Source organism: Chelonoidis abingdonii, chromosome 1 (assembly GCF_003597395.2).
Source record: "Chelonoidis abingdonii isolate Lonesome George chromosome 1, CheloAbing_2.0, whole genome shotgun sequence".
Classification (NCBI taxonomy): Eukaryota; Metazoa; Chordata; order Testudines; family Testudinidae; genus Chelonoidis; species Chelonoidis abingdonii.
Window position 1 is genome coordinate 118529695 of NC_133769.1, and position 24171 is coordinate 118553865.

General features: G+C 43.4%; 1 protein-coding gene across 16 annotated transcripts in view; it reads left to right on the forward strand.

Annotated features, from left to right (window-relative positions):
* Window positions 1-24171, forward strand: part of CACNA1C (calcium voltage-gated channel subunit alpha1 C) — a 766858-nt gene that overhangs the window by 609263 nt on the left and 133424 nt on the right. For 8 of the 16 annotated variants that reach the window (XM_075069488.1, XM_075069498.1, XM_075069478.1 and 5 more), the window contains exons 6-10: window positions 5067-5141; window positions 8520-8610; window positions 19407-19433; window positions 21812-21972; window positions 22842-23067. In XM_075069488.1, coding sequence (XP_074925589.1) covers window positions 5067-5141; window positions 8520-8610; window positions 19407-19433; window positions 21812-21972; window positions 22842-23067 — 580 coding nt within the window. The remainder of the gene's footprint in view (window positions 1-5066; window positions 5142-8519; window positions 8611-19406; window positions 19434-21811; window positions 21973-22841; window positions 23068-24171) is intronic. The other 8 variants (XM_075069531.1, XM_032796370.2, XM_032796362.2 and 5 more) reach the window with 1 other exon arrangement.

The following is a 24171-nucleotide window of genomic DNA, read 5'->3' on the forward strand; positions in this document are numbered from 1 at the left end:
ACAGAGCCAGTTATCTTATCATAGAAGGCAATCAGTTTGGTCAGGCATGAATTGCCTTTGGTGAATCCATATTGACTGTTCTTGATCACCTTCCTCTCCTCCAAGTGCTTCAAAATGAATCGCTTGAGGACCTGCTCCATGATTTTTCTGGGGACTGAGGTGAGCCTGACCAGTCTGTAGTTCCCCACATTCTCCTTCTTCCCTTTTTTAAAGATGGACACTATATTTGCCTTTTTCTAATCGTCCAGGATCTCCCCTGATCACCACAAGTTTTCAAAGATAATGGCCAATGGCTCTGCAATAACATCAACCAACTCACTCAGCTCCCTCGGATGCATTGCATCGGGCCCCATGTACTTATGCATGTCCAGCTTTTCTAACTAGTCCTTAACCTGTTCTTTCACCACTGAGGGCTACTCACCTCCTCTCTATACTGTGCTGCCCAGTGCAGCAGTCTGGGAGTGACCTTGTCTGTGAAGACCAAGGTAAAAAAGGCATTGAGTACTTCAGCTTTTTCCACATCATCTGTCGCTAGGTTGCCTCCCCCATTCAGTAGGGGTTCCACACTTTTCCTGACCTCCTCCTTGTTGCTAACATATCTGTAGAAACCCTTCTTGTTACCCTTCACATCCCTTGCTAGCTGCAACTCCAATTGTACTTTGGCTTTCCTGATTACACCCCTGCATGCTCAAGCAATATTTTTATACTACTCCCTAGCATATAACAAAACTAACAATTAATTAATACATACTGGGTCTTTTTGTAGTGCCTTTTAACTGAGAATTTCAGAATACTTATGAATGTTAATTAAGCTTGAAAACGTGCTTATCAGCTAAGTGTTATTTTGCAGATGGGTAAACTTGAGTTCAGTGGAGTTACTGCTACTTACACACCACGACTGATTTTTATAGGAAAGCTAAGTGGCTTGGCCAAAGTATCATAGTAAATTGGTAGTAGAGCGGAAAATAGAACCCAGAAAGCTGCATTCCTGGTACGCAGAGCAAACCACTAGACACACTCCCCCAGGACTCTGAAAGAGTCATTTGATTTGCCTTTTTTTGTTTTGAAAGTCATAACCCTGGCCTAATTTGTGGACATGTAGCTAATCAGGGGATTTATCAACAAAAGTGCATTGTGGGTATGCTGAACAAGGATAAATCTGAAGGTGCTGGGAGTTCCATCGTAACTGGTCAGGCATAGCACTCTTGCCTCCATGAGAATAAGTGTGGTGTCTGTCACTGGAACACTCATACTGCTTTTTCAGGTGGTGCATGGCAGAGCCTGGTTTGGGGGCAGGTGGTGCTCTCTTTGTACTCTCTGCCCTGAGGGCCCCTTAAGCAGCTCTGATTGCTGGTAGGGCATTACAGTGCAGGAGGATGGGGGCAGGTTGCGTGCTGTTTGTACCGGTTGCCCCCTTTAACAAGCTGCTGCTGTTGGTGAGCTGCACTGTGGGGACGTTTGGCCTCATTCACACTTGGTTGCTTGACCTTCTCTTGAAATGAGGGTTGGACAATGTCATTCAAGGCATGCAGCAATGAGAGATCATTCTTTGTTTTAGACTTGGGTGCCAGGATGAGCAGACACCTGCAGTGTGAAGTGTGTAGTGTATGGACGCTTCATCAGTCTCCTCTGAGGCAGTTAGGGGTGGGTTTGGGGAGCTCGTACAGGCTGATGTTCTCTGCATGCTGCAGAGCCCAGCTCCTTGGGGATTCCTTGCATGAATGCATGCAATAGTTTTTTAGAGGCAGGTGGGGAGCCAGTGATGGGGGAATCCACCCATCATGAAGCATCACAGAGGAGAGGAGCACAGGGCACAAGAACTACAGAGGATAATCCACTCCCACTTTTGATTAATAGAGCCACAGATTATAAAGCCAGCAGGAACTATTGTGATCATCTGGTCTGACCTCCTGTATAATACAGGCCATAGGACTTCCTGGAATTAATTTGTGTTTGAACTAGACCATATCTTTTAGAAAAACATGCCATCTTGATTTTAAAAATGTCCAGTGGTGGATTCTCCATTGCATTCCCTGGTAAATTATTCCAATGATTAATTACCTTCACGGTTAAAAATGTGCACCTTATTTCAAGTCTAAAGTCTGGGTGGCATTAACAAGTTTTGCATCTCTGTGAAAACGGTTAGATAAGAATGCCCCCTCCCCCATCTTTGTTGTGGTTTGTTCCATACTCTGTCCCAGTCTGTGTGTGCCTCTGCCTCCTTCATTTCGACGTTGAAAAGTAAGTCCCTTCTGCTGCAGCAAGGCTGGCGCTCTGTTCATCTTTGGCGACTAGTGCTTCTGAGTAATGGGGAGTCAATCGACTGTTTAATAGGCACTGGCTCAGCGTTGGACTACTGTGCATTTGAACCCTGCTGTAGACTTGCTCTCTTCAATAATGCAGATATATGAATGTTACAGTAATTAGCTCTTCTGCAGCACGTTCCATTCTGAGGAGCTAAAAATGCTTTACAAACATGAACATATGGAGCTTTGCACCATGCCTGTGGGGAACGTGAGTACAGTAACTCCTCGTTTAACGTTGTAGTTATGTTCCTGAAAAATGCAACTTTAAGTGAAACAATGTTAAATGAATCCAATTGTCCCATAAGATTTAATGTAAATGTGGGGGATTATGTTCCAAGGAAATTTGTTTGGGGCAGACAAAAGGCATTATACTATATACTGTACAGTACTGTACTGTACTGTGGTTGGAAAGTGCCCCTGGCTTATCCCACACAGGCACAGCCTGCTGCAGGCAAGGACGCCAGGAAGCACCTTTGCAGCAGCAGTGGCACCTTCCCCAGAGAACAAGCTCGGATTTTGCCGGGAATGCTCCAGGCCCACCTCTTCCTGTCCCCGCTCCACTCCAGGCCCACCTCTTCCCACCCCCACTCCACCTCCTCTCCAGATCATGCCACATCTCTCCCCCCGAAAGCCCCGCCAAACTGACTTTCTGGGAGGGAGAGGGAGGAGTGGAGATGCAGGGCTTCCCCAGTCCTGCCCCTCCCTCCCAGAAAGTCCTAAACGCGAAATGCTGGGAGGGAGAGAGAGAAGTAGGGAAGCCTCACGTCTCCACTCTTCCCCCTCCCTCCCAGAAAATCATAAGCACCACTAAACAGCTGTTTGGTGGCATTTAAGACTTTCTGGGAGGGAGGGACAAAGCGGGGAAGCACCGTGTCTCTGCTCCTCCCCCTCCCTCCCAGAAACTCCTAAGCTCTGCCAAACAGCTGTTTGGCAGTGAGGGAAGCGCTGAGAGGAAGGGGGAGGAGGCGGAGAAGCGGGACTTGTGCAATGGTCCCTTGTAAAGTCGCTCCTCTTCCACAGAATCTTACAAGCAGGCAGCCAAACGACTTTATAAGGGAGCATCGCACAACTTTAAAGGAGCATGTTCCCTAATTGAACAGGAACGTAACATTGAAACAATGTTAAGTGGGACAACATTAAATGAGGAGTTACTGTATGATTCTCCCCTTTATCTTGATGGGGCAGATGAGGCATAGAAAGGTTAAAGTGATTTGCCTAGGGAGACTGTAGCAGAGCTGGGAATATGAGCCCAGTTCTCCTGTCTGCCCTGCACATTAACCTCTAGGCTGTGGTTCCTCTGGCATACACATAGGGATTTATAGCATTTATTTCTGTGAACATCTTCCACCTATGTTGCGTTTTACAACTAAAAATTACATTAATGTAGCCACACCCGAGTGCATGACAACATGCTATGCCAGGAGTGGCCAAGCTTATTGACCCTACGAGCTGCATACAATAATCTTCAGAAGTTTGAGAGCTGCAAGAAACGCATAACCTGCCCCATGGGATGGTGCCTGCAGGGGTGTGAGCCTTCTGCCCTGATGCCCTCGCACTGAGCTAAAGCTCTTAGACACACACCCCTCCCTTCAGGGCAGAAGCCCCTCATCCCACTACCCTGCCACAGGGCAGAAGCCTCGAGCTCCCCCTTCCCAGTCCTGAAGGAGGAGAATGGTGGGGAGGTCCGTGGGGGGCTCCAGGAGCCGCACTTTAACTGTAAAAGAGTGTAAGGCACAGTTTGACCACATCTCTACTATGCTGATCCTTGGCTGTGATTTGAGCCTTTGTGGCCATTGCAGTGCAGCCCTCAGTGCACTCTAATTAACTTGTCTCTCACCAACAGAAGTTGGTCCAATAAAGGATATTACCTCGCCCACCTGGTCTACTCAAATTTAGGACAGCCAGACCCGCCTGCAGAGAGCAGAAGCAAGATTAGTGGAGGATCTGGCCACTCATGTGTAATAAACAGTGGATCCGTGTTTTATAATGCCATACAAACCCACACACCAGGACGTCAGTGGGTGGATGCTCAGTGTAACTTCAGGTGGAAAGCAGGAGACAGTGTGGGAAAAAGACTCATCAGTCTTATTTCAGTCCGGGCATGACTCTGTTGTTCAGCTCCTCTGGGCCTGCTTGGTAGATTTTATTAATCTCTGGAAATCGGCATAAAAGAGAGAATTGCATTCACAGCAGTCCACCAAGAGCTTTCAAGTAGCAGCATTGCCAACCCAGGGGAGGAAATCAAACAAATGTGTGTTCAAACATGGACTAGTCCAAATCCTGGCCCCATTGCCCACAATGCAGCCATATAACTTGGGGACAAATTGTGATTGCCTTATTTATGCAACAAGTCCCATTGACTTCAATGGGACTACTCCCAGAAGCAAGGCAATCACAGTTTGGAGAATAGATAGCTAGATTAGTCACTTTTCAGGAATTTTGCCATTCATGTCAGTGGGACAAGGATTTGGCCCACAACTTTAACTCAATGGCTTGATGCTTGCAGGATTCAGCTTGTAACTAAGAGCAGAAAGAAAGGGAGGATTCTCCTCTGACAGTGTATGTTGTAATATTTCATACTTCCATTTGCCTTTATTTTCCATTTTGTATTTTTAATTCATGATGAAGTTTTCAGACAGAAGTGGATGTCATATGTGTAAGCTGAGTTCCTTGTTTTTTTCTTTTGCCTGTCACTGGCTGCATGCTCTCTATTGATGTCTTGTTCCTGATACTTGACACTGACCATCTTGTCTGTGAAAGGAAGCACTCCTGCTGGCTTGCCTGATAAGAAGAAAGGGAAGTTTGCTTGGTTTAGTCACTCCACAGAAACCCATGGTAATGTTCCACTGCGCTCTGTGTCCATAACGTGTGTGTATATGTATATATATTGTATGTAAGTATATTTATGCATGTATGTGGCTCATTCCTTCTATTGCTTGTGCGGTGTCCTGTATATGTGTTTGAGGTAATAACTCCTATTGCAAAGCAACCTTTTTCTAATATCTTCAAAACTGTTTTCCATTTGCAATCAAGCTCAAATGTGTCTTGAAGGTGCTTCACTTCATATCAGAAGATTATGTGCCAAATAACTCTGTTTTGTTTTCCTAGAGGTGGGGGTCAGACTGTATGATCAAATGTTAACCTTGTGGCTCGGTTTCTTTTTCAGTTTGCTTGGCGGTTTCTTGTGCATCAAAATATTAATCTAGCTGGTTTCTTGGGTTGTTTCTCCAAGCAAATAAGACAATAAGAGCACATACATTATTGTTGCCCCTTTTTGACCTAAGCATCTAATCAAAGTTCAGGACCCTAGAAATGTTCTAGTTGGAAGTAGAAATGGATGGAGTCTAGTATTTTCTTTGTTGCAATCTTGTGTATTTACAATAAATGTATAAAATCTTCCTTCTACAAACCCAGGAGAAAGAAAGAACAAAAGGAGCAGTTTCTTAGCTTACAGCCCCAAACCTCTCTAGCCAGCAGACCCAAAGTCACTCTCCTCTATCTTTTTTCCAGCGTCACCCTATGCTTACAGGCTACTGCTAGGAGTTCTAGCATTTTGCATCTGCCTCTCTGTTCTTGTCTTTTTCAGTCGGTTGTCTCCTCTCCCCTCCCACATTCACCCCTATCCAAAGCAATACTCACCCCAAAACTCCTGGGTAGATTTCACGCACTCTTCTTGTTTTAAGTGAGGGCTTATGCTTACAGTAATGTTAATTTGAATGGTGCGTTCACACCTCTCAGTCTCAATGGGGTTTTAACTCAACCCATAACAAGATTTCACCCAGCTCATAAGATTATGTAAAGGAGTGGATACACTTGGAGCAATGCATTTGGTCATGTTGGAGGGAGTGCCACAGTGTCAAATATTTCATTCAGTGCTCAAAAACACAATCTAAGACATTTAGCTCTCCATAAGAGAGAAAGTAGAAATGCTAGAGATTGTTAGGTTGAAGAAGAGAGAAGACTGTGCACTGAAGCAAGAATACAGGATATGTTTGGAAAGGCCATCAGATCTCTCTCCAGCTGCTAAAAGAGGACCTGGTCTCCTGGCCCATTGGACATCTCCCAAGTTGCAAATGCAGAGCATAGCCTGAAGGACCATCAGGTTTATCTCCTGGTGTTAGTTTAGCTCTTGCTCTGGTGGTCCATCAGATGTCTGTCTTATTGCTAACAATAGCTGTGTTCTTAGTAATACACAACATGTTCTGACAGCCCATTAGATATCTTTCCAGCCGCTAATACACGGCATACTCTAAAGTCCCACTGACATCTGTTCAGCTGCTAACATAGGTCATGTTCTGACACCCTATCAGACATCTGTCCAGCTCTTATCATGCCATTCAGCTTGAAGAGTCATTTCTTTGTCTTCAATTCATTTTGTGTATTTGGAAAGTAGGGAGGGAGGAAAGGCACATGGGGAGAAGTGCTATCCTTTGTGCCACACGACCTCAGTCAGAGATATGCTAAGGAGGTATTTTAATTCTCCAAACAAGGGACACAAGCAGTTACTCAGTTGGAGTTGTCTTGTTCCATGAACTCTTGGTGGAATTAAAGGTTTAGGGGATTAATAATGCTCTAGGAAGTCAGTCCTCTGTTCAAAAACAGATCAGGTAGATGTGGATTACAATATAATGGCTGCTCAGTGACATGTATGTAATAAGTCAGTGGACTCAGCCACATTCTTAATTGACAGGTGTTCAAACAAAAACTCCACCACAGTCAGGATTCATTAGCTTCCTTGTTGGAAACTCTAGAAAGTCGGACCAAAGATTGAATGGGCCATGAAACTGAGCTACTCTCTCATTCCTAGAGATCCCATTCCTCCAGGTGTAAGGTTGAGGCACAATAGTGGGATGTTCTGGGGTGGATTGCATCACTGCTGCTTGTGCTGTAGCTGCTTTTCAGATAACAGAGGACTTCAGTCAGAAGAGCTGTGACTCTGGTACTTTTCATCAGCCCTCAGTTCACCAGAACATATATTATTAATTTTAAAAAATGTAGACCATGCATAAATAAAGGAATGTTTTTTTAAATGTTTCACTGTTAATCTCTTTGGGGGTTTTGCCAAATTTTCCCTCCAGTTTCTATTGATCCTATTTATAAACTTTCAAGGGACTAATTCACTGAAAGAAACAGAGCAGCAGCTCTTGTCCCACTCTTTTCTGATTGGGGAACTTGTGTATATACTTAAGCTATACTTGCCTGGCCTGACCTATGCAATAAGGCCACAGACTTGCTCAGCAAACTCCATCAGTAGGACCCTACCAAATTCATGACAATGGAAAACGCATCACGGACCATGAATTCTGACCTCCCCCATGAAATCTGGCTATTGTAGAGGAGGGGCAGGACTAGCACCCCACCCAGAGGCTCCTACTCTGCACCAGGCTCCAGCAACTAGTCCTGGCCAGGATGGGAAGGGATGGGACTTCCTCTTCCTCTGCAGGAGCTACTACTGGGGCCGGGTCAGACCCACCTCCAAGAACCTCCCCCAGCTGCAAGAAGCTCAACAGCTGCTGAGTGGGAGCCCAGCTCTGAAGGCAGCGCTGCCACCAGCAGCAGCCCGGCAGAACTAGCAGCTGGAGTTTGGCACAGAGTAGAAGCTCCTGGCTGGGACATCCTCAGCTCTGCCCCTTCCGGGCTCCAGGTCTAGTGCTCAGGGTCAAAGGGACCTTGGGCTGGCTGTGTGTAGGGAGAGATGATCACAGCATCCTCTTGACCATGGCACCCACCCATAAGGCTGGCCCTGCCACCCCCCAAAAAGTGGCAGCCTGTCCCCCATACCATGTGACCCTCATCTCTGTGCTGCTGCTGGCAGTGGAGCTGCCTTCAGAGCGGGATGCCTGGCCAGCAGCCACCCTCCAGCAGTCCAGCTCTGAAGGCAGCACTTCAGAAGTAAGTGCCCCCACACACACAATAGCCTTACGACCCCACCACCACGACAACTCTCTTTTGGGTCAGGACCCCCTCAGTTACAATACCGTAAAATTTCAGATTTAAACATCTGAAACCATGAAATTTATTATTTTTTAAATCCTGTGACTGTGAAATTGATAAAAATGGACCATGAATTTGGTAGGGTGCAATGCATAAGGCTTAGATATTGCTACTTAGAGTCCTTTGCTAAGCTGGCCCTTCCATTGTCATTGTTTGCTAATAGATGTGTTGCAAAGTAATCACCAGCTCTTTGCTTTTTCTTCACTTTGACCTTTGCAGTGAGCATGCCTACAAGTGAGACTGAGTCCGTGAACACAGATAATGTGGCAGGAGCAGATATTGAAGGAGAAAACTGCGGTGCTAGGCTGGCGTGAGTACATATATAAAGATATCGATGTTGCTTCTACTGCATGCAAGATTGATTTAAAGGGTTAAGTCCAAATATTTTAAATGCAGACTTAAGGGTTTTTAAACAAGAAAATGGTACGTGTTGAGTTACGAAAACTAATAGGCCACATTCTGATCTCAGTCAGGTAAATCCAGAGTGACTCTTGATCTCAGTGGAGGGATTTAGGATTTACACAGGTGTTAATTAGACCAGAATCAGGTGCATTATAAAAAGAACTGTTTCCATGGTCTTATCTACAAATGAAAATTAAAGCAGAATAAAGTAGGGTGTAAGTTTAAAGTGGATTAACTATTCCTGGTTAACTTCATTTGAGGACACTCTTATTCCAAAATAAGATTTTCAGAATAAGTAATATTCTTATTCTGGAATATGAATGTCTGCACATGGAGTTAATCAGTAATAGCTATTCTGGCATGTAGACAAGCCCTATAATTTACTTCTTTTAAAGTTGATGAAAACTGTTTTGGTTTTTTTTTAAATTAAACATTCTCCTGTATTGATAGATACCCAGACAGAATGACATTGTTCTGGCTAGCACATGAGAACCAAAGAGTGAAACTGACTAGCCTGATTTAATGAGCTGAGTGACAGGTAAAAAGCAAGCAAACGTTATATATTATGTAAAATCATTTTGATATTCAGAATTCTTTCAGGTTTAATTACTTAAGGTATTATTAATAAAACAGATAACATAATTTATCTGTGGTCACAAACCTGCAAGCCTCAAGAGTTGCAGCATTGGGCCCCATATTTTTATTTTGAAAAGTGTCCATTTAAAAGTGATGGATCCAGATTCCAGAATTCTGGATATGTTCTCAGTTCAATGCACAGTGCTTTTATCAAGACTAATGGGATTTGCACTGCACATTAAGCTCTGATTACTGTACATAGCACAGTACCTCTTCTTATAAAAATGTTAATGATGACATAGAAGTACCTCAGTCAGAAAAAATGCTATGGGTCATAAAATCTATTGGGCACATATGCAAAATATGTGAGACAGTATTTCTGGAAGATATTTAAAATATGTGCTGGACTATGGCACGTTCTTGTGTGAGTGCATAGCAGAGGGGAAAGGCATTTTCTCTCACCCTCTTGCATGGCTCTCACAAGAGCTGGTCACAACTGCAGGCACAGTGCTACGTCAGTGTGCACCCAGGAGCATATGTCATACCAAAGGGAGAATGTGGTAGGTGGGATTATAAGTGACATCACTACCTCAATTGCCCTGCAGAACAGGCCCAGCACACCTGTGGTGCAGCCTGCACAGTCCCCTTGCAAACTGGAGAACTCAGGGAGGCAAAAATCTGCCTCAAGCTCCCTTGGACCTATACTATACAAGTATAATTTAGGCCCCATAATATTGGTCAGCAGTTGACACCATCTGTAATTACTTATCTGGTGTGCACAAAGTTATTTGCAAGTGCAATTTGTTTTCATCACCCAGCTCACAAACCTCATGAAAAATTATTTATCCTTTTTCCTTGTGCTCCCTCCATCTGTCTGCTGCATCCACCTGTTGTCTTTTGCATACTTAGATTGTGAACTCTTTGTGGCAGGGACTGTCTCTTTTTTCCTTTGTGTGTATAGTGCTTGTCACAGTGAGGTCCTTAGGCATGAGCGTAATACAAATAATAATGAAAATGGCAAATGTATTATAATGTCTATATAGTCGCCTATAATTTAATATTACAATGTGCATTCATATCATGCTTTTCATCCCAAAGGATCCTAAAGCTTTTCATGGTCTATGTACGTAGGGATCACTTTTCCAGCACTGAAGTGCAACCACCTTCAGGGTGAAAAGTGACAGCTATCTGAAAATGCTGAGAGACACTGCACATTCATGGGTTTAGGAGACATGAAGAATGACTTGTCCTACGCTGAAACCGCAGAGGGGATTTTGACAGCTAGAGTAGAATTACCTTAATTGGAAAGTGGCCAGGATACTGAGGCTAACACTCAGTTCTGTAGGTAATCATATGTTTCTGTGGGGTGCAAAGTGGGCCTAAAATAGCCAGAGATGACCAGTGGAAAATTCCACTTTGCTACTTTCTGCTCCAGCTATCTGCCTACCTAAAGTGTAAGGACAGGACATGTCAGGGGAAGTCCAGGGGCTGGGCATGGACAGGAAGGTACATGGTGGAGCAAAGTTCCTTTACACCTTATCCTCAGCTGTGGTAGAAATTAAGATAGGCCCATTGCTGTTCTGAGTTGTACCAGGGTTGGACAGCTGAGGATCACGGAGGAAGATGCAGCCATCTCTCTGCAGTTACCACTCTCCACTGTATCTGAGAACATCTCAAACATAATGGGAAATTGAAGCCAATACAGTTTTATGGAGAGGAGGCTCACATTCCTTCCTCCAAAAAAAGACTAGAATCTTAGAAAACTTCTCTTTGGCCAAAAGAAGACTGGGTGCAGGTTCCTCTAGGCTCCATTGATACTGTCCCAAGCATCAGAGAAATGGAAGATGCTCCCTGCCACCAGGATAATAAGAGGCCACACCAGTGTGTTTGAAATCCAAACTCAAATCTGGACTGAGCTCCACATTTTGCCAATGGTTCCTATCTTAATAGTGGGCCTGAACCAATAATCTGGATCTGAAAACTCTCCACTTTAGATGCTTGGGCCCATCTCTAGTTTATTGTAGTTGTCATGTCTCCTTCTCAGGCAGCAACAAGTCTGAAGTTCAGATTGTTAGGATGTACCGGATCCTGAAGTTCCTATTAAGTCCTTGTTCAATCCTCATGTAAGCCAAAATATCCCATGGAGCGTGTAAAAAATTATGTAAGAATTTCACAATTTGACCTATTAAGTTCAATGAGTGTATTCCTTGAGGAGAGGCTGAGTAAGGACTTCAGGATTTAGCCTGATAATAGGGAAGTAGTGATTAGCTCAATTTCTTCTAAAATACAGGGGCAATTCTTGTATGAAGAATGCTGAATCTTTCAAACAAGTCTGTAGGACCATATCTTCAGTTCCTAACAGGCTTTTATTTTTTTGTTTTTTTGGCTCATTCGGCTTCCATTGAGCGATGCCCATTTACTCCATCTGAAGATCTAACCTGTACTTTTTAGCAGAACTTTGTGAGTTCATCTTTCCACTGGAATTTGCATGCACAAATGAAATAACTAGATGAGCTTTGTAAAGCTTCAGTTTGTCTTTTAGGCAAATTATCATTTCTACAAATCTGGTAAAATCTCATTGGCAATGAGTCACTTTCGTCTTGTTATAAGCACATTTTTTCCCAGAGGGCAGAGATCATGCTGGGCAAACTACAGCCGGACATGACACAAGCAGTAAGGAGATTTCAAGTCAAAGTTGATTTTTTTAGTGATATCCGGCTAAAGGGTATTTAACTCTGTCAGTTTGGCAAGTCAACCTCGCCATCAGAATGTACTTATGACAAGAGGAAGACATGCCCTTGGAAGAAGGAAAGGAAAAGCAATGTTATTAAAGATGACTTAGAATTACCGGATGTTCTTTCTGTTCTTATATGAAGTAGAAGAACCTTAAAAAAAGGTCTGTGAATGGCAGAAATATCAACACAAGAAGCCAATTCCAAGCATCTCTTTTGGAAATGGAAATTTCCCTTGACTGCCTTACCTGACTTCATGGAGATATGTTCTCAGTGAGATCAGGAGAACAGCCCTCCAGCAGAAGTAGTTTCCTGGTGAATCATCCTCCAAAGAAACCTCTATCTTCTATAGTACCTAAGCCTAGAGCAAGTGCCTTCTTCAGCTGAGCTGTCTGGAGTGATGCTAACCCTTAGAACCAACAGGAGTTCTAGGAAGAGTTAAATTTGGATTTCTTGATTTGGTTAATGTGCTTTACATCCAGTTTATCAAAACAAAAACAAAATATCCGTGTCAAATTCATCCCTGGGGTAATTCCATGGAGTTATATCAGGGATGGGTTTGGCTCACAATGCCTAAGGTGGTTATAATACATATCAGTTTTTGGGACTGTTCCGAATTTGATAAGACTATCAAGAACCATCTACAAGCATCCCAAAACTTCTGCAGTGCCAACATGATGTCACTCATACCATGATGTTGCTTCACACTCTGATAGCATCTGCATTGGAATGGTAACACAACAGTTTTATCCCAAAGACAAAATTTGAAAGAGGTAACCCTAACCTTACCTCCGTGTTTCCCATGATAGTCTGCAACAAATAAACCTAGACCTAGGAGCAATTGGATTAAGGAGCAGCCATAGTCACAGGGCTTCCCAGCAGTGAGTAATTTATCTGAGATGCTGCATTTTTATCAGACGATCATATGAATTCCCTACAGATATAAGTTTAATTTGAAGCTCATGTTGTTGTAGCTTAGATTCCTGAGGTCATGTAGTGACCCATGCTTAATATTAGCCTCACTGGAACAGAATTTTGAACTAGGTGCATCCATGAAATCTGGTCCTCCAGTACAACTGGAAATACACAGGGTGACATGAAGCTCTTGCTTTTATATGAGTGGCTGATATATAGAAAAACCCTTGTTGAGACTCATGTTTCAGGAGGCTACAATAGAGGGTTGAAGCATTTGAACTCAAAGGAAGAAACAGCTTCAAATGATCAGCTTTCATTGGAACAATCAGCCATTTGGCATTTTCTTCTTGGCCAGAATTTCCTTTCAATCCTGGTATAGTCCAACCGTTTTCCATGGGGGGTTTAAAACAAAAAAAGCCAGAATAAAACAAAATAAATGAGCTACACAGGCTTTTCAATTGAATATGCTATGTCCTGAAAATCTTGTAAATAATGAAAGCTCTTGGCAGCAACTGATCCATCAGTGTATTTCCCTGGGTGCTTTTCCTTGTGCTCTTCTGGCTGGCAGAATAGTTCCTTTGCAACTCCTAGAACAGTCAGCACAGGCATCTGTGGAGAAGGGGGAAGAGCTGATCACATGCAGGTTTCTTGTCTGCCACGGCTGCTGCTGTTCTGGGCTTGACAAGCAAATCGTGTCTGAAAAGATGTCTTTGCTGCTGCGAGATCTCTGGTTGCCACCACATCAGGAGCAATGATAAGAAATCTCTGCCAAAAGCCCAGAAACTCACTGCTGAGTTCAGTAGGAAAATGCACAGACTTGGCCCTTGTTTCTCTTTCTTGTCTACGACCCTCCCAAGTATCACAGCCTGGACCATTAGTACTCATCGCCAAAGCCCATTACCTCATGAGATGTGTGTATAGAGGACAATAGGTTGGCTTTATATAGGAGGATCCTTCACATTTCCAACTCTGTGACTAGCCTGAACCACCCCACCCCCCTCGTTCCTTGCTTCACAGTCAGGTCTAGAGTATCCATTAGATTCTAAAACCCCAGTCTAGTTTCCCAACCTGCGGTGTAACTCCTTGACTAGCAAATCACCTTAAGATTTCAGCAGGACAGATTTGGGGATTTGGAGATAGATTGCACCCTCAGCAAGTTTGCGAATGACACTAAGATGGTGGGAGAGGTAGATATGCTGGAGGGTGGGGATAGGGTTCAGAGTGATCTAGACGAATTGGAGGATTGGGCCAAAATAAATCTGATGAGGTTCAACAAGTACAATGCAGAGTCCTACACTTAGGACGAAAGAATCTCATGCCCTGCTATGGGCTGGGGACCAGCTGGCTAGGCTGCAGTTTGGCAGAAAAGGACCTGAGGATTACAGTGGACAAGAAGCTGGATATGAGTCAACAGTGTGCCCTTATTGCCAAGAAGGCTAACAACTTATTGGGCTGCTTTAGTAGGAACACTGCCAGCAGAACAAGGGAAGTGATTATTCTCCTCTATTCGGCACTGGTGAGGCCACATCTGGAGTACTGCATACAGTTTTGGGCCCCCCACTACAGAAAGGCTGTGGATAAATTGAAGAGAGTCCAGTGGAGGGCAACATAAATGATCAGGGGGCTGGGGCACATGACTTATGAGGAGAGGCTGAGGGAACTGGGATTATTTAGTCTGCAGAAGAGAAGAGTGAGTGGGGATTTGATAGCAGCCTTCAACTACCTGAAGGAGGGTTCCAAAGAGGATGGAGCTAGGCTGTTCTCAGTTGTGGCAGATGACAGAACAAGGAGCAATGATCTCAAATTGTAGTGGGGAAGGTCTAGATTGGATATTAGGAAATACTATTTCACTAAGAGGGGGGTGAAGTATTGGAATGGGTTACCTAGGGAGGTGGTGGAATCTCCATCCTTAGAGATTTTTAAGGCCCGGCTTATCAAAGCCCTGGCTGGGATTATTTAGTTGGGGTTGGTCCTGCTTTGAGCAGGATGTTGGACTAGATGACCTCCTAAAGTCTCTTCCAACTCTAATCTTCTTTGATTCTATGATTTTATGGACATGCTCTGCTGTCTCTTACCACTGCTGGCCAGCAGTTGTCATTCCAGTACAATTCAGTGTCCATCCAGACAGGTTGGAGTTGCTCTTTAATTCTCGTGGAGTCAGAGCAATACTACAGTGAGAGAACAGGAAAGGAGAAATGGCATCAATCTCCAGGCATTGCTTCAGCTCACTGATTCTGCCAGGAGACTGAGTATAATTGTCAAGTAAAGATCTTCCCATCAAGTCACAGTGGAGTCGTGGGAATATCTGAACCCATATTAGAAGCAAAGTTAACTGTCCTTTTGTCATCAGTACTGTGTCCCAGTTTACTAGAAGCCTTTAGTTAATACACAAAGGGCCAGTTACTAGCATCACTTACATCTGTGCATCTCCACTGATGTTAATGGGGTTACACAGAATGTACCTGAAAGAAGAGCTTAGTTCAGTGACTGCCATAGGAATTACACAGGCACATCTGAGAGCAGAAATCATTTCTAACAATTTTACTAGCTTTATTGCTGAGTACATACCTCAAACTGACTGACCCTCCTAAAGTGTCCTGCATTTGCGTTGCATGCGTTTGTCACATGAAAGGTATAAAATGGGATCTTTTGGTGGTTGTCTCTGTTTCAGGCATTCCAAAATCCTGAGTTGAAACAAGCAAGGAATTTTTGTAGGGCCTTTAAATTAATCAGGAAAAAGTGTTATCCGTAAAGTTTTGTTTTATTGTTTGACCATTAACTGCACCACTAAGCTGTGTCATATCAACATGCAATCAGTGTCACAACACTAGGATTAGAGTTAAATCTGAGGTCTGAACAATGCACCTCCTTGGATATGATGAATATCCCAAAAGTTTTGTACATCCTAGAGTTACAGTAAGTGAATTTCTATGCTCCTGATGTTCTGAGAGCTTTTAGTTGTGTCCATGGGGGTTTGTAAGTCATCAGGAAGATAATTACTTGAGAGGTTATACAGTATAGTAGTAGCTGTGACCAAGGTTGACAAATAATTACATGGTTATATTTTAGTAAAATCTGTACACTGAGAATATCTGTACAATATCATGATTGATATTACATGCTTGGAGACCTGTAAGGTGTTCCCAGAATTGCTGTTCTGGTAGATGCACAGTTATATTGGTGCCTAATCCTCCCCATTCTCAGTGCAATAGATTTTATTTCTGTATAGCTTTCATACTAGAGTATCACACATTTCTTCATAAACATCTTTCTGTTTGTCTCCTATGGAATACTTGGTGGTCTGATGTGTGATGGTGTTGTGTAAAGGTTTTGTCAGTAAGAATCTGGGCTATAGTAGATTTCTGTGATTTATGCAGATACCCTGAACTCATTAACTCTTTGTACCCCACATACTATCTGTTGTATATTATAGATTTATGGAGATACAATTTTAGAAAAGTTTTAGGGAATTAAAAACCAAACAGGGGACTATTTTGGCATCCTTCTTTCTTTAAACTTAGGTGAGTTTAACTATTATGAGTCTAACTTTGCTCAGAGAGAGCTCTAAAAACATCTAATAATGATCTAAAATAGCTTTCCTGTATTTTAAATGTCAGGATTGTAAGATCCAATATCTGAAGACCTTCCAGAGCTAGAAGTAAAAGCTGTGTTTCATTGGAAAACTGGGAAACTCTCTTTTCCAGTGATGTAAAACTCCTAACATAATAGGGTTGTGAAGCATTGGTCTTAAACTCATCACTTTGTCTAGCACTAAATTTTGTCCACCCTGAGCCTCAGGCAGGTGTAATTTTGGAGTGGCCCAAAGAGTTTGTAACAAGGGACCAGAATCCAGTCTGTTGACAGCAATAGAAATAGACAGGGCTGCTTGGGGGGGGGGGAAGTGGGGCAATTTGCCTGGGGCCCTGCAGGGGCCCCGCAAGCCCTGACCCAGCGGCAGACCGGGTCTTCGGCGGCATTTCAGTGGCAGGGGGCCCTTCAGTGCTGCCGAAGATGCAGAGCGACTGAAGGGCCCCCCGCCACCGAAATGCCACCGAAGGTCCAGACCACCACTGGATGAGTACAAGCTCTGCAGCTCCCCCAGTTTGCCCCAGGCCCTCTGAATCCTCTGGCAGCCCTGGAAATAGATATAACAGCATGTTTTTGTGTGAGAAGGATGACTGTGGTTCTGAAAGGCAGGAGGCCTGTGGTAGTAAGAGTCAGTTGAGAGAAGTGTTACAGACTGGCTGGCCTACTGTACATAATGTTTCCATGTTTGTAGAATCAATCATATTATACAACTTATGTTTTCAGAATTCACGTTTCCCCCTTTTATTCTGGCTCTAGATAAAAATATCTTCTTCCTTCCCTGACCTTTGTTATAGATATATAGCACCCCCATGGGATAAACCTTCTGCCCTAGCAGAAGGGCGTCCAAAACAGTGGAAAGGTTATTAGCTAGTCTGATAGAGAAGTGAAAGCGCTTTGCCGCAGCTCCTTGTGCATCAGAGATGTAATTATCACATGCATGATAAGTATAACACCTGCCACAACTTTTTGCTTACCTAAATAAAAGGTTCCTTAAATGCCACACAGCTCTCTCTTTTTGTAAAGTTGGAAGGACACTTGAATTCAGCCTGTGGGGTCACCAGAGGTCTTTAAACTTCTGTCCTTCACCTTCCATTGGTCATCTCCCCCACGACATCTTCCTCTCTCCACCTCTCTCCCTTGTTCCTCCCTACCATTCTCTAGGAGTGACCTTTGCTCTCATTCTCTGTGCATCTTTCTATCTCTCTCTTACACCCTTTGACTTGTTCCTTCCATTCTCTGTGACTTGTCCCTTGCTCTGACTGCGCTCTCTCTCTCTCCTATTGCATGTTCACAGATTCTGATTTGTTTTAGGTCATACTTTTAAAACATTCTTTAAAGCTGAACATTCATTAAATCTACATATTGTACAATCTATAGAGGTGGCTTTTCAAAACAAAACAAAACTTCTTTCAAATTACAGTATTTGGAACCTCATAATATTAAGGATGTACCTCATTACTCCATTCACTTTTAAGCTCCCATTGTTTTTTTCAACAATATATTATATTTAGAAGATACATTATATTCAGAAGATTTTTGTGGTGTTATCTATATTCACTGCAGGCTGGTGTGTGGCCTAGTCTTCCTTGCATATGACACAGCAGGAGAGATCCATTCAGTGCAGAGGATTTTTCTTTATTTGAACCATCTGCTGGTGAAATATGTTTCTATCTCTAAAATCCCTTCCAGATAAATAAACTGACCCATTGGCGTCTGGTCTGTCAGTGACAGATCTCCCTGCACAGGGACAAAACCATTTTTAACATCACTATAAAAAGCATGGTTAAGAGATGGTTAAAACTCCATAATGATTTTGTCCCATCTGTGCTAGTAGCTAAACAATTTTTAAGTGGGTTCAGGGGAACCTTTTGCTGACAACTATCATCAGCAGTGTATCAGTTTCCTTAGATGGAGCGTTAAGATGAGACGTTCCTGTGCAACTCAACGGTAATTTCTCACCGACGAGAGCATGTGCAGATTCCCTTTTATGTTCTGAAGAGTTTTTATTTGGTTATTGTTGTTTTCCACAGCTACATTAAGGTCATTTAAACTTTATTTTTGTGTATTAATAGGCAGGGTAGTATAATGATCAGAGAAAAGAATTGGGAGTCTATTCTTGGCTTTACCTGTGACTTGCAGTAAGTCACCTAGGTTATTAAACTTGAGTGCCTCAAATTAGACACTAAAATACATATTTAGGATGAAAGTGGTTTGATTTTCCAGGGTGCTGAGCACCCACAAATTCCACTGAAGTCAATGGAAACTGTGGGCTCTCAGTGCCTTTGTAAATCAGGCCACTTTAATTTACATGACTACATGTGACTGTAGGCATCCAACTTTGAAGTTGTTGGTCATAACCCTTTATACTTTAGTTTCAGCAAAATGAAGATGATATTTATCACCAACACCCTTTGCAAAGTGCTCCAAGAGCCTCAGGTGAAAGGTGCTATATAAAGACAAAGTGTTAATATTTCTATATTAACATACATTTATTTCATATAAAGGTAAAATCCAGAGGACTCTACCTCTTCAATGACAAAAGGAAAAAGAAGAAGATGGTCACATTTGTATAAGATATTTGGTAACAGGGTTGTGGTAACCCTTGGCATCAGAATGACCTCTTAGATAACAGAAGGGCTGTTTCATTGATGATGTAGGTGACGGAATCCTCAGGTTCACATCACCACTCCCCCTCTTCTTACTAACAAGACTGTACTGTTCTTCTGCCAGGGCAACCACCAGTGGTGTGGATTGAGTTACAGTGCTCAAAGAGGAAAACAGTGTGCATTGGGAATCCATTGTGCTTATTCTTACTTCTTTCTATTGCTATTCTCATGGAGGTCTAGAGTGTACAGTTCACTTAGAAGCACTAACAGTAACTCTTATCTTTCAGGCATCGGATCTCCAAATCTAAGTTTAGGTGAGTAAAATATAGTATATTTTTCGTCATTCCACTGGTTTTGTATCCCACCTTTTAAAATAATCTTTCACTGTCACCATGGCACACGAATAGCTCTAAGCCATTCCCAATGTTGATAGATTTTAGTCAATCCTCCACCAAAATCAGTGACCATTTTACTTAATATTAGACTGAAATAAGGCCCAAGAGTTAGAGGTGACACTTATCTCGGACATTCACATTTGCTGGTGTGTTGGCTCAGCTCCTGAAAGCTTCCCCATTGGTAACATTGGGTCATAAAATTATAGAAAGCTAGAGATAGACCAGTTAGATCATCAGCTGATATTCATTCCACTGAAAGGCCAACCCAAGGGCTTGCTTTTCATAGCACTGGATAGTGTTCTGTTTTGTTTACTAATAAATGTCTCAAGAGATAGAGCTTCCGTATTAAATTCGGCTTCATCCCACCACTGCACAGAGTTGGAATCTTTTACGTTTATGTAGCAGGATCCACAGAGTTTCCCTACTGGATGTAAGGACTAACAAATTTATTTCAACATGAGCTTTCGTGAGCTAAAGCTCATGCTGAAATACATTTGTTAGTCTCTAAGGGGCCATAAGTACTTCTGTTCTTTTTGCCTATACAGACTAACACGACTGCTACTCTGAAACCTACTGGATGTTTGATTCTTAATAATTTATCAGCTTTTAGAACTGTGTGGAGGGCGTGGGCTGACCAGATATATACTCATACTGCCAGAATTTACTCCATCATGCTTATAAATATATACTTGTTCATTGTGAAAAAGGTTTCCAGTCCATTTCCCTTTCCTGTATGTGACCTATATTGGCTTCATGGCTTTGAATTCTAAGTCCAGCGAGACTTCTAATACTAGAATTTTATAAGAAATTTTTTGGCTTCCTCAGTAATTGAGACAGGAAAGCTGCTATTTTCTTCCTTATACACAAAATGTGACTAATAATGTAGAATCGTCATATTAACCCATGCACATACACACAAGTACGTGTGAATGCACATGTACAGTACATGCATGCTGACACATGTAGACACACAGGAAAGCATAAGTATTACCATATGCATGTACATGCATGTATGACACACACACTCATGCATGTACACACTTACGCATTTTGGACTAGATGAAGGCTGGAAAACAAGACCACAGCATTAATGCTATTTGATCCTCACGCACTTCTTCCTGATGATTTCAGAGTATTTCTATTACCCAAGCACTACAATCTTTTTCTCACTTTTCAAAAATAACACTTCTAGACTCTCTTCCACTTGAGCACACACAAACTACTTGTGTTTCATAGAAATTTTTTTAGTATTTTACCTAGCTGACAAAGATTGACAGCTGAGTACCTGGTAAAATTTTTCTGTAAGATTCTTAAGCAGTTGTGGAGTATTTGGATCTGGCTTTAGTGTGTCTAGGTGCTGAACTCCGTCCTAGCACAAGGTCACTGCTTACCGCTGGCCAGGGAATGAGAGAGACAAGTCTAGCCAGGAAAAGTTCCCATGCCACTTTGTCATGTAATATATATATAATAAAAACTATTAGATGTATTATAAGGTTCCAAGAGTTGCCTGGAAACTGGTTGCTAAGCAAGTTAAATTCTGAAGAGTAGGAGGTGTATAATTAGCTTTAAATACCTTCTGTGGTTAGTAATTACCCTCAGAAATCAGTGTGACACTCATGAGGGGCTGTGTTCATGGAAGGCATAATTTAAAGAGGTACTGTTTATTAGCAAATAGCATCCTTATCAACAGGCATAGGGGAAGATGTTGAGGTCTCCCATGGATCTCAAAGAAAATAGGCTTTTTTGTGACATTGTTTTCAGTACAGAGTTGGCTGTCTTGTTGGGCCTGATACTTATAGGTGCTGAGCACTTGACATTCCCACTCTTTGCTGAGACTCACAAGCTCACGGCACCTGTCTGGGGTCCTTGATTCCAGGCCCATTGTAGGCAACAAAAGACTTTCAAAGTTGACTTCAGTGGGCACTGGATCTGACCCATGACCAGGCCCACAGTTATTCAATAAAGAAAAGCTTACTATTTCTGAGGAAAACAAGAAATCTCTAGAGGCCTTTTCTTTCTGGTCAGCACATGTGTCCTCTCACCAAGGCATACTGGCTCAAAGGGCTCATTCACCTGAGAATCTTAGTACTTTGTTTAGAACCGTGTTTTGTTCAGACATTGTGGTCACCCTGACCAGTAGTGGAGACTCTCTCCCAGCATGGATTTAAAAGCCTTTCACTGTCATCACTTCAGACTCCATAATACACCTGAATGAAAGCTGGAGGGCTTAACTGAGGGTATGCAATGGCTTACACATTTCCATTTTTTCATCCCTTTTTCCTTTCTCCCATTTCAAGCCGTTACTGGCGCCGGTGGAACAGATTCTGCAGGAGAAAGTGCCGAGCTGCTGTCAAGTCCAATATTTTCTACTGGCTGGTGATCTTCCTTGTGTTTCTCAACACCCTTACCATCGCCTCTGAACATTACAACCAGCCAGACTGGCTTACAGAGGTCCAAGGTGAGATGAGACAGGTGGTTCTGATTGCTGTCCCTGTAACCAAGGGACAAACAAACTTACAGGGAAGGAGAAAGAGAAAGAAAGAGTTAATGAGGTCTGATGACCCGGTATTTGAAATCTCAGTCTTGAACTACAAACAAATACAAACACAATCCTCTATTTACAGAGAATGCTAGACAGTATCTTAAATACATAATTGCATGAGAGGCCTCAGAGAACACTGAGGACTCAGCTGTTAGGAGCCAGCTACCTACCAGCTAGAGAGTTCCTTTAGATCCAGGTGAGGTCACATAGTCGGAGTTTACTGCTATCTGTGTATGCAGTACTTGGGCTGCCAGTTTAAGAGTAGATTCTCAGGGCTGTAAGTTCCCTAGTTTGTCACTCGAATGGCATTTATGATACATTCTGGTTACAAGGGAGGTGAGAAGGGAGGAATGATTTATGAAGTTCCTTTTAGTCTAAGAAATAAACAGCTGAATCCTCAGTGGAAATGAGAGCAGCTGAAAGGCTGAATTAAACAACAGCAGATAACATGGCAGCCAATAGCTGTAACCTGTACATCGGAAGATGACAAGTGTGACAGAAGGTTGTGCATTGGAAAGCGCAGTTCCTGTCAAGGAGGTTATACAGCTGTGTAATACATGCATGTAGGAAGTGTTGTGATTGAAACCAGGGCTTCTATGCAAAACATTTTCATGCACGGATTGCCAGCACATAGACCCACTTCCTTGGCTGCATGCTGAGCTGAGTCTTCTCTCTTTTCATTCTGACCTCAGCTGTTTTGCTGGTAGTAGTGGGTGGGATTTTTGGTAGTGGTAGTGGTTTTGGGTTAAATTATAATAATTATTCTTTATCTGTTTTTTCATGAGACACTGCCAATAAGGTGCTGCTAGCTCTTTTCACGGCAGAGATGCTGCTGAAGATGTACAGCTTAGGTCTCCAGGCCTACTTTGTATCTCTCTTCAACCGCTTTGACTGCTTTATTGTTTGTGGAGGAATCCTGGAGACCATCCTAGTGGAGACCAAGATCATGTCACCGCTGGGCATCTCGGTGTTGAGATGCGTCCGACTCCTGAGAATTTTTAAAATCACAAGGTACTTCTGTTTTCCATGGAAGCCAATTTTGCGGATGAAGCAGGGACAGGCTTAGGAGCACTACCATCATGGACAAATATGGTACTTGATATCTGTTCCACACACACATGTATCCAAATCACTGATCTCCTTGCCAGGGGCGGCTCCAGGCCCCAGCACGCTAAGCACATGCTTGGGGCGGCAAGCCGCAGGGGGCGCTCTGCCGGCGCCGCGAGGGCGTCAGGCAGACTGCCTTCGGCGGTTTGCCTGCGGAGGGTCTGCTGGTCCCACGGCTTCGGTGGACCTCCTGCAGGCTTGCCGCAGCACCAGTGGACCCTCTGCAGGCAAACCACCGGAGGCAGCCTGCTTGCTGTGCTTGGGGCGGCAAAATCTCTAGAGCCACCCCTGCTCCTTGCAGCTCCATTCCATCCACTATCCTACCTACTTCTTCATATAAACCATTTCTTCCTCCAAAGGGCATCCCAGTTTCTGCTCAGTCATCTGCGGTGTGTATCTTTGGCAGTACAGTGGTTTCTGGAGAGTAGCTGAGGACTAAAGGCACCTGCACACGATTGAGCAGAAACAGATACCTTCTTGGGGGGATGGGAGAAGGGAAGGGAGCAAGAAACAGCTGAGCAGAAATTCCGTAGCCAAAGTGGAGTAGTTTGAGACTGGCCTGTTGATAGGGGATTTAGGATGCTTGTGTGCTTTATGCCAGGGTAAGGATGTCCTTGGGATGGAGATATCAGCTCTTTCATAGGGAGGAAATGAGAGAAGTCAGAGTGAGGAGTTCATTGAGAATTGATCCCCTTTCTATACAGATTGGGGAGGCATGTCCATAGACGCTGACTTCGTGGGTGCTCTGGGGCTGGAGCACATACAGGAAAAAAATGGTGGGTGCTGAGCACCGACCAGCAGCTCACCTGTCAATGCCTCCCTCTCCCCACAGTGCCTCTCACCCACCGACGGCTCTGCCAATCAGCGCCTCCCACGCCTCCCAGCACCTCCAGTCCAATGCAATCAGCTGTTCCACAGTGTGCAGGAGGTGCTGGAGGGAAGGGATGGAATGGGGACAGGAAGAGGCAGGGTGGGGTGGGAGCAGGGGCTTGGGGGAAGGGGTGGAAA